This window comes from Callorhinus ursinus, unplaced genomic scaffold (genome assembly GCF_003265705.2).
Source record: "Callorhinus ursinus isolate GAN/ISIS: 27379988/994484 unplaced genomic scaffold, GSC_fseal_2.0 scaffold2, whole genome shotgun sequence".
Classification (NCBI taxonomy): Eukaryota; Metazoa; Chordata; class Mammalia; order Carnivora; family Otariidae; genus Callorhinus; species Callorhinus ursinus.
In genome coordinates this window covers 6,814,048-6,824,488 of record NW_027397064.1, presented here as the reverse complement: position 1 = coordinate 6,824,488, position 10,441 = coordinate 6,814,048, and the positions used below count along the sequence as shown (strand labels likewise).

The following is a 10,441-nucleotide window of genomic DNA, read 5'->3' as shown; positions in this document are numbered from 1 at the left end:
CAGGGTTCCTCACAACAGGATGTGGTTCATTTTGTTGCTCATATGGAGACCCTGCAGAGAGCCCCTTTTAACTTCCCACCATCTTCTCAGAACCCCTTGTGATCTGAGCTTCTCTTTGGCCCAATCTTCCCTTGGGTGTGGGGGCCTCCCAGACTCCAGACCAGACCACCCATGCCTTAAAACTTTGTCCTCCCTGCTCCCCGACCTCCTCCGCCCTTCCTCCATCTCCCCACCTCTCTGCTAGCTTCTTCTTGGTCTCCCTTTCCTTCTTGGTGCTGTGTCCTCCTGACTGGGCGGTTCTTCCCAGGGTGCCTTGCAGGGTGGGTCATTCTCTGCAGTGGATGTGGGTGGCCGCCAAGGACCAGAGCTGGGTGAGGATGGTAGGCTTCACCCCACAGCTCCTCACCAGATGGTCCGTTACAGTGAAATCAGTGCTACCCCACTTAAAGCATCTAGTACCACGAAGCACAAAACAGATTTCCCAGCAGACCCCCACTCTCCTTCCTGTGCGGGAAAGCTTCTCTCTGGGTGGATTCAAGGACGTGATGGCCCGAGACCGGCTAACCCCCCAGTCAGGTCATTGTGCGGGGCAACCGGGACCAATTAGAGAAAGTTCTGGACCCAGGGTACTGCTCTGCTGGGTTGCTAGACTTGTTCAGGCACGGGGAGAGGGGACTGTGCAGTCTATCTTGCCAAGCACACATCTTCAGGGACACTCTTTACACTGAAGAGGGACTTCTGACACTCCACTGCCAATGAGCAGGCCCTCTGCGAGTGTAGACGGCCACACTTGAAGCCCTGGACATAGCTGCCATTGTCGTTTAACAGCCCTGGAGTGTAGGCGTCTCCTCAGGGTCTTTAAGTACTCAACTGAGTTCCACCCCACACTCACCAACATGGCCTACCGCACTGATGTGACTATAGCCAGGGGCAGCTCTCCACCCCACAGCCACGCCCCGCTCACACCCAGCGTTCAGGTGCTCCGGGGCCCAAGTCAGCCCTGCTTTGGCCAAAGTTTGGCCCAAGGCAACCTCTGACCTTCCAGCCACCCACACTGTGCTAGCGTCAAACCAGCAGGGTCTGGATTCCAACCAATTCTAGAGGGTTGGTGGGGCAGCTATATGGGAAAAGGGATGGAGAGAGGGACACGGGAGAGGAACAAGGGAGCAGGGATGGGAAGGGGGAGGGAAGGGGCCCAGGAGGTGTGGGGAAGGCGGGGAAACTGAAGGAAGGGAAGCTTCTGGGAGGAAGGAGAGCTCCCTCTGCCAGGGCAGCACGGCAGCCTGAGAGAAAGAGGGGATAACCGGTGACAGTGACCTGGAAGCCACCACTGCTTGGGACTCTGGCCTGCCTCTGCCTACCCAACTACTCTTCCCATTCCTCCGCCCTCCCTCCAGGCTCCAGGCAGACCACGCCCCACACCCAGCCCCGCCCCAAACCCCCGCCTCCTGGGATCTGAGGTCCTGCAGCTTCCTGGCTCAGCGGGACCGGGACAGATTCCATCTGCAGCATGACCGCCCCCTCCTCAGGGGCCTTTGCTCAACCACCCCAGCTGTGGCCAGTGGCTTGAGATAATGAGCAGGAAGCCGCCGGGGCTCTGCCCGCCCGGACAGGTGGGTGAGCCTCAGAGTGCTCCTGATAGGGCCCGGCCCAAGCACCCTGCAGGGGAACCTGACAGAGAGACAGTGAAAACTGACCAGGCTCTGGCCTGGCGCCCACATCCCCCACCCCCACACCACAGTCAGGCACTGAATCCTTAATTTTCATCCATTTCCCCAGGCCCAGTTCCACCTAGGCACAGATCAAATGAATCCATGATGACAAACTGTTCCTCTAATGGACGCGATTCCACTGGCAAACATTCAGTTGGCCTTTAGCAGCTTCCCCCTTTACCACCTCCTTGAGCCCCGGTGGGTTCTGGGGCCTTTGGGTTGGGTCATATATTAACAATCCTAATATCAACAGCAGCCAACGTGTCATAATACCACCATGTAAGAGACACTAGTCTACGCACTTCGCGTGCGTCATCCCACGTCACCCTGTACCAGCAGGAAATTGAGGTCTCAAGGGGATAAGCCACCTGCCCCTACTGACAGCCCGGAAGTGCAGAGGCCTGACCCAACCCCCAGGCCCCTAGAGTCTCCAACCTGGGCTCCAAAGCCCTTCCCCAGGGGGCACCTGAGGAAACCCCACAGCTTCTGGGTGAGGGGTCAGTGCTGAGGCCTGGTGGGATGTTCTCAGCCAGGCGGGCCTGGCCCTCTCTCCCAGCCACGCCTGCAGGGTGAAGGGGGAGAAGCCGGAAGCCTGGGCAGTGGAGTGAAGTGCCAGTGCCCTGTGCGACAGGTGGCCAGGGGGGTTGCAGGTGGCCTCAGAGGCAGGCAGCCAAGCCAAGGGGGACTTTGGTCTTCTGGTCAGACCTTCCTCCAGTGCTGGTACTAGGGAAGGGCCATTAGAAAGAGCACTGACCCCAGGGTTCTTCTCTGGAATTCTGCCTGGAAGAACTTTTCACTTTCCCTGATTAGAGCTTACAACATCCCAGTAGCAAATTCTACCAGTCCTGGGGCCCAGCTCAGTAGGAGCAGCCTCATTAGGCTTCCTACCACCAGCCTCTGCACTCAGGGACCTCCTGACCTCCCTAGGGACCCCTTAGCAGGAAAATACCTCCCTGTCACTGCTCTCCTCCAAGGGCTCAGGGTCTGCCTGGTTTTGAGACCTTGCCCACTGGGCTTTCCCTGCCCCCTGGGCACCTCTATTTCCTCCTCTGTAAGATAGGAATAATAATAGTATGTGCCTCTAGGATTAAGTGATTCTTGTGTGAGCCTAGAATCGTGCTTCACATAGTGTAACTGCTTGATGAATGTTAGCTGTTATTTACTGGACTGTGAAATGCTTCCATTTCAATTCTCTGGGCATTTTTGAGGTCCTCCTGTCAGCTCAGTAATGGGACCTCAACATGGAACAAAACTACAACAGACACATGGACAACAGCCAGACCCGCAGAGGTTTTTACCAGCTAGAGGATTCTGGAAGTCACCTGGATGGAAACACCTATCACCCCAGATCCTGCTGGGCCAAAGTTGGCCCTCTGTGTTATACGTCTGCCTGAGCCCACTCCCCAGGAATGGCTGGGTCCCGCACACACACAAGCAGATTAATAAAGGCAGGGGACAAAAAGGGTTTTGAGTGAAATATTTGTTGAGGAATGAAAAGAGAGGAGGTCACTGCCAGGCAAGCAGGCCTTCCCTTGGTAGTGAGGAGGGCCTCCAGCTGGGGGCACAGAGAAGGCTTCCAGAGCTGTGGCCCCTGACACAGGCAGCCCAGCCTCCTCAGGGCCTCTTTCCCCAGGGACATTGCTCCCCCAGTCCCCCTTCCCTGAAGACCAGCCCTGGGTAGCCGGCCCAGGGGCCCCAACAGCGCAGTGCAGGGAGGTCGGCCTGGGAAGGGGAAAAGGATAAAAGGCAGAGGGAAGGGGGGGGGGGGAAGCAAGCCCTCTCCTCCTCTGCCTCCCCCACCACCGAAAAGTCCCGAATGGGGCCAGAGGGAGATGGTGGGTACCTGGGGGCGCATGGAAGGTGGGCGGGGGGTGGTGTCCCGGTTACACGCATCCAGAGGGGCCGAGGACCCCAGGGAAGCTCGTCGGGGGAAACCGAGTCCTCGGGAACGGGAGTGACCCTCGTGGGCTCCGAAGTCCCGACTGGGCCACTCCGGATCGGGCATCGGGTTCCGCCTCCGCGAAATGGGCCACTGGCGCTGGCCGCGGTCCGGAACGGCTGGCCGCGCGGCCGAGGGGCTGGAGGGCCGGGGGCGCCGAAGGGGTTAACGCACCTGGGCCGCCGCGGCCCCTGCCGGCCCCTCCTCCGGCCGCGGGGAAGAGGAAAGTCGCGGCGGGGGCGCGGCCCAGCCTCCGCTCCCGCCCGCCTCGTCCCGGTCCCCGCCCGCCGTCCCCGAGCCGCGACGCCCAGAGCTGCGACCCGCGCGCCCTGCTCCGCCGCCGCCCGGGTCCGGGCCGCCATGTCTCTATGGTGAGTTGGGGGTTGGGGGGGCCGGGGCGGGGGGCGCGGGGACCCCCCGGCTCCCCCAAGGTCGGGGGACGCACGGGCGTGTGGGGCGCCGGGCCGCTCCCGGGGACCGGAGGATGATGCCGCGCTGGGTGCCCTGGGCTGGCCTCAGTTTCCCGGGACGGACGGGCTCGGCGGCGGCGGTCGGGATGCCCGGCGGTGCGCGGCGCCCCAACCAGCCGGACCGGGCCGGGGCCCGCGGGGCCCGTGCGCGCTGCCCTCGCCGGCGGCGCTCGGCTGCCCTGGGCCCGGGCCCCGAGGCACCCTGATCCCACTCCGGGACCCAAGGGCTCTCCTTCCTTCGGGGGAGTTAGAGCCTCCAGACCCCCCACCTCTCCCCCTCTCCCCTTTTCCTTCCTCCCCTGGCGGGACTTTTGTCCAGATGTAGTGGGACGGTGCAGGTGGACCGGTCTGGAGCGGAGAGACACCCCTGCCGCATCCGCCTCCCCTGGGGTGACCCCCGCGGGACTTCCCCCAGTCCGGACCTCCCCAACTGTGGGGAAGAGGTGCTTCGCTGAAACTCCCAGGGCAGGAGACCCTGACCCGGAACATTCTGCTTTCCCCTTTGGGAGGGTCGAGTCTCCCCCCACTCCAGCACCTGGGGTGACCCAGTCTTCCTCCCACCGCATACACAGGAAACCCTGGGACCCCACGGGAAAATGTCGCCCCAGGGGGCTCAACATTGACTTGCCCTGGGTGCCTGCACCTTCAACCAGCCGGTCCTGAGGACCACCCCAGCCTTCTCCAGACTCCCTGTGATGTACACTGCAGTCTGTTTCTTCCCTGGCCCTGCAGCTTCCCCCCTGGAAGTCGGGGTTGTCTCCCTCTTGGCCTGGCCCTGTGAGGCCACACTTCTAGCCTGCCTGTTCCCCAAGAACCCTCACCCCCTGTATCTCCACAAGAGAGATCTGGGCAGGAGACCTGGCCACCTCCAGAGTGTGACCTGAGAGAGGGCCCTGGGCCGCCCCCCCCACACCTCTGCCCTGGGTCCGCCTGCACCTCCTGCAAAAGGCTTTAATTTCTGCTTCTGAAATGGGTGTGGTAGGGGCTCTCTGGGCAGGGAGGGTCCCTGGAGAGTGGGGGTCTGAATGTGTACCCTTCCCAGGGCAGTAGACCCGGGGGACCGTCTCTCTCCTAGCGGGAGAGAGTGGGGCCCAGACTGAGAAGAGTGGTGAGAGGTGGGGGGCGGTCATGCTGGGAGCCGCCTGCCCCCTTCTCAGGCCCCCATCAGCCTTGTGAGCAGTTTTGCACGGGGTCGGATGGATGGGGTGAAAGCGGAAGGGACAGGTTTCTTCAGGTCCCACATTAGAGCCTCTGTCCAGTGTCCCCCACAGGTTACTGAGCTCCCAGGCTGTCCGAGCAAGTGCTGTGTGTGCCCCGCCTCAGGGCTCACCCCAGTGCTTCCCCGGGTTTGCACAGGGAAATGAAAGCAAACAGGGTGGCTTGCTGGGCTTGGGGAACAGGCAGAAATCTCCACCAGAGGTCGTCCTTACAGACTCACGGCATTCCGGGGACTGCACACCCACTGCGCGCCGGACTCCTTAGATAGTGTTCCGATTCCTTGTTATCTTCATTGAGGAGAAGAAGAAATCACGGTTTGGAGAGCTTAAGGCGGGGGGGACCCACTCAAAGTGGCAGAGTCAAGATTTAAACCTGGGCAGCCTGACTCTGCAGGGCTTGCGTGGGCCCCCTGGTCCTGGCAGAGGCAGGGCAGGGCAGGACAGGAAGCAGGACCCTCCTCTGACCACTCAGGGGCCGCGGGACTTGAGTCTGTGTCCCCTGCAGCTCCGAACAAGTCACTGGGGGCTCATCTTTTCCTCTCTCCTCTGTACCACCCTCCAACCCCGCCCCCCAGGAAGAAAACCGTCTACAAGAGCGTGTGCCTGTCCCTGGCCCTGCTTGTGGCCGTAACAGTATTCCAGCGCAGTCTGACCCCCCACCAGTTTCTGCAAGAGCCCCCGCCGCCCACCCGAGAGCCACAAAAGGCCCAGAACCCAAGCGGACACCTAGTGAACCCCAACAGCTTCTGGAAGAACACCAAGGACATGGCTGCCGCCACACCCATGGCCCCACCAGGGCCCCAGACTTGGGACATCAGCTCCACTAACTGCTCAGCGAATATCAACATGACCCAGCAGCCCTGGTTCCAGGGCCTGGAGCCCCACTTCCAGCAGTTTCTGACCTACCGTCACTGCCGGTACTTCCCCATGCTGCTAAACCACCCGGAGAAGTGCCGCGGCGCTGTCTACCTGCTGGTGGTGGTCAAGTCGGTCATCACGCAGCACGACCGCCGCGAGGCCATCCGCCAGACATGGGGCCGGGAGCAGGAGTCGGGGGTCGGCGGCCGCGGCGCCCTGCGCACCCTCTTCCTGCTGGGCACAGCCTCCAAGCAGGAGGAGCGTGCGCACTACCAGCAGCTGCTGGCCTACGAGGACCGCCTCTACGGGGACATCCTGCAGTGGGACTTTCTGGACAGCTTCTTCAACCTGACCCTCAAGGAGATCCACTTCCTCAAGTGGTTTGACATCTACTGCCCCCACGTCCAGTTCATCTTCAAGGGCGACGACGATGTCTTCGTCAACCCCACCAACCTGCTCGAATTTCTGGCTGACCGGCAGCCTCAGGAAGACCTGTTCGTGGGCGACGTCCTGCAGCGCGCTCGGCCCATCCGCAAGAAGGACAACAAATACTACATCCCCGGGGTCCTGTACAGCAAGGCCAGCTACCCCCCGTACGCGGGCGGCGGCGGCTTCCTCATGGCGGGCGGCCTGGCCCGGCGCCTGCGCCAAGCCTGCGACACCCTGGAGCTGTACCCCATCGACGACGTCTTCCTGGGCATGTGTCTGGAGGTGCTGAGCGTGCAGCCCACAGCCCACGAGGGTTTCAAGACTTTCGGCATCACTCGGAACCGCAACAGCCGCATGAACAAGGAGCCCTGCTTCTTCCGCTCCATGCTCGTGGTGCACAAGCTGCTGCCCCCCGAGCTGCTGGCTATGTGGGGGCTGGTGCACGGCAACCTCACCTGCGCCCGCAACCTGCAGGTGCTCTGACCGCAGCCAGACCGCGGGGAGAGGCGGGGCCACGGGTTCTTGAGCCCCAGGCAGGCTGGACAGAGACCTTGGGCCTCCCCCACCCCGCAACAGGGAGGTGGGGGGTGGGGGGGGTTGGAGCTTTGTGTGGCCCCAGGGTGTGATGGGGCGCAGTTAGCCAGAAGGGGACCTCCCTGCGTGGACCTTACCCAGAAAGTGGAGCTGAGGCCCGGGAACCTTTGTAACTGCCTCGCCTGCGGCAGGTTGTCTTGGGAGCAAGACCCGCGGCCACTCGTAGCCCTCCTAACCTGGGTTCCCTGCTTGGCTCCCTGTGACCTGGTGGGAGGCCCTGGTGGCCTCTGAAGGAACCCCGTGCTCAGGTACCCGGGTTAGGCCTGGCCCTGGATGGGTCAGGGGTGGCCCTCTTGTCTTCGCAGAGGGGATTCTCCTCCCTTGAAATGCCTCAGTCTCCCCCCACGGGCCCAAGCAGCCCTTTCAGGAGAGGCTCAACCCTGTGCAGGCTCACAGGCCCCCAAGGTCCGTCCCCCCTCCCCCCCAACCCCGCGCCCCTGGGTCTCCAGGAGATGGGAGCTGGAAGGCCCTCAGCACCACCCCCACCCCCAGACCTGGAGTCGCTGCCCGGTCTCTGCTCGCAGGTGGCTTCACTCCTAGCTGTGTCTGGAAGCACGGCTGGCCGCCCCGACTACCTCAGCAATGCCCAGAACCTCCGGATGGGCTGCAGCCCCGCCCCGCACCCCGACATAGGGCCAGGGAGCAGTGCTCCAGTCCCCGCAGTCACAGTGCTACCCAGCCGCCGAGGGCCTCGTGCGGTCCCACCGAGGCCAGCTCCCCAGCCCGAAAGCAGCCGGTTTGGCCCTGAGATGGACATTCCTCTATTACTGTGAAGTTTTATTTATGAAGAATTTGGAGGGAGAGAGTGCCAGGCCTCGGGAGATGGTGGTGGTCTTTCTTTCCCTTCCCTCATCCCAGCAAGATACCACCTCCCTCGGCCACTCACCCCCCCGCCCAGGGCACCCCCATGCCTGTTTCAGTCCCCCTCCGGAACCCTGCCTTCCCTGCCTGCCTACTTCTCCAGGGCCTGAGCAGACCAGCATGGGCCCCTGTGAAGGGATGGAGTGAACCCTCAGGCGTCCTTGGCAATGGGTACAGAAGGATGCCACCTCATATCAGGGTGGAGGCACCTGGGAAAAGGGTGAGGGATCAACACTATTTTCTCAATAAAAGGGGGCCGGTTTTTCTGGTGTGCGACTTCCTGTCACCATTTCCATCAGAGAGAGTCTGGGGCCAGGGTTGCCAGAGATTTCTGAAGACACAGTTTATTCCCTTGCTCTTGGCTGGTGGGTGCACAAGGATGCTTGAAGAGCTTTAGAGGGATGCAGGTGCCAGGATTAAAGCAGAAAGCACAGGGGCCAGAGTCCAGAGAGCTGCCCTCTGGAGGAGGTGGTGTGGGGGAGAAACATGGTGGCTAACAGTACATTCCCATGAGCCTGATGTTACGGTGGGTGGGGGTATGCAGGGGCCGATGGGCTCCCTGATGTCCCTTCAGTCAACCTGGATGCACTGATAAGGTTGGCAAGAAGCACTGAAACAGTGGCTCAGTGGGGTCCAGGGTTGGGGGTCCAGGGGAATGCCGTGTATGGGGCACCTCGGCCTAAGTTGCTTACCTCCAGCGTGGGGAGAACAGCCATCGCCCCAAGAGTCATTGGGGCCAGAAGTGAGCAAGCCAGCAGCCCCCCGCCTGCGCCCAGCTCAAGGCATCGCGGAGTAGGTCAGATGCCCCCACATGTCTACCCTGGGCCTCTCCTCCGGGGAAGTGAAAGGAAGGGCTGGGTCCTCATAAAACGCAACATCTTAGAGGACAGACAGGGGCTTGAGACTAAATGGGTGTCCCTCGTGGCCCCAGCTGCCCGGGCCCAAGCCCTAAGAGAAGGAAGAGGGACATTGCTGCTATTCCTCGTCAGCACAGATCTCCCCACATCTCCCCTCTCTGTGGACCAGCTAGGTAATTTGAAGGGCCCAGTGCAAAATGAGCAGGGCCCCTGGTTTTAGAAAGTTATGAATTTCAAGATTGGCACAACAGAGAATTTTTTTTTTTTTTGCCAGACAGAGAGAGAGAGAGACAGCGCACAAGCAAGGGAAGTAGCAGGCAGAGGGAGAAGCGGGCTCCCCTCCGAGCAGGGAGCCCGATGTGGGACTCGATCCCAGGACCCTGGGATCACGACCTGAGCCGAAGGCAGATGCTTGCCCGACTGAGCCACCCAGGCGCCCCGTCACAACAGAGAATTAAAGTGAGCACACAGCCCTCTGAGCACAGGTCACAGACCCAAGTTGTCAGCCTTGTTTGTCCCTCTCACCCTGTGAAGCCAGGGACTCCAGAAAGCAGAGTGGGACCGTGGGGCTTCTGTGGTCCACAGAGGACAAGAGCATAGTGGGGGAAGGGGGACACCATCCAGGAGCCCAGGAGGTGGCAGGACCACTGGACAGACGAGGCCTGGGTGGGGGTCCAGGGGCAGCACTGGGTGCAGCTGTGCCCTGAGGGATGAACCGGCAGGCAGAAGGAAGGGCTTATACGAAGGGCTGGCGGTAGAGAAAGCAGTTGGAATGCTGAAGCAGAAAAGAGCTCCTCCCTGGGGTGGGGGGCGAGGGATGTGTGTGAGAAGGAACAGGAGCCCCTGAGGGAGGCAGGGCCTGCGAGGCCTTCTAGGTTCAGGAAGGTGTTCAGACTTGATCCTGAGAGAGCAACGGGGCTCACTGGTGTCTCCAGCTGGGCCCCGTGGACCGGGAGCTCTCAGCAGACTGTGCGTTCCCAGCATGGGGACTGCCTCAGCCTCAGCCGTGGGCCCCAGGGGCAGCCTTGCTCCTGATCCCATTTCCTACCTCAGGGGCCCAGGCCTGGGCTAACAGAGCTGGCAGACGAGTGGGGCGCCGGCAGTTAGCTCAGCAGAAGGAAAGGAGGAAGGTCGGGGAGCCCACCGATAGGAACCAGTGTTAACAGGCCCCCCAGCACAGGGGGAGGAGCAGGCTTCAGCCCTGGGCCTGACGCTGCACCTTTGTCTCAAAGGAGGAGTGGCATTCCTGTGGTAGAAGGGGAAGGAGAACATGTGCCAGGCCAGGAACAGGTGCCACAGCCCAGAAGTGAGTGAAAACAGTGGGGCATCCAGAGGAGGGGCCAGCTGCCTGGTGTGGACGGTGTGGAGATGGGAGGGACGGAGGTGGGGGCATCCTGGTAAAAGGGCTCGTCTGGCTAAGGGTTAGGATGCTTCCTGCAGGCACTGAGGACTCATCGCCGCTTCCAGAGCCAGGAACAAACAAGATCAGATGGGAACCCTAGAC

At 61.7% G+C, this 10,441-nt stretch overlaps 1 protein-coding gene across 1 annotated transcript; it reads left to right on the top strand.

Moving 5' to 3' along the window:
* The first annotated feature begins 3,866 nt into the window (after positions 1 to 3,866).
* Positions 3,867 to 8,349, top strand: B3GNT7 (UDP-GlcNAc:betaGal beta-1,3-N-acetylglucosaminyltransferase 7). The gene is made up of 2 exons (XM_025889742.2): positions 3,867 to 4,022; positions 5,914 to 8,349. The coding sequence occupies exons 1-2, from the start codon at positions 4,012 to 4,014 to the stop codon at positions 7,106 to 7,108; spliced, it is 1,206 nt and encodes a 401-aa protein (XP_025745527.1). The 5' UTR covers positions 3,867 to 4,011; the 3' UTR covers positions 7,109 to 8,349.
* The last annotated feature ends 2,092 nt before the right edge of the window (positions 8,350 to 10,441 follow it).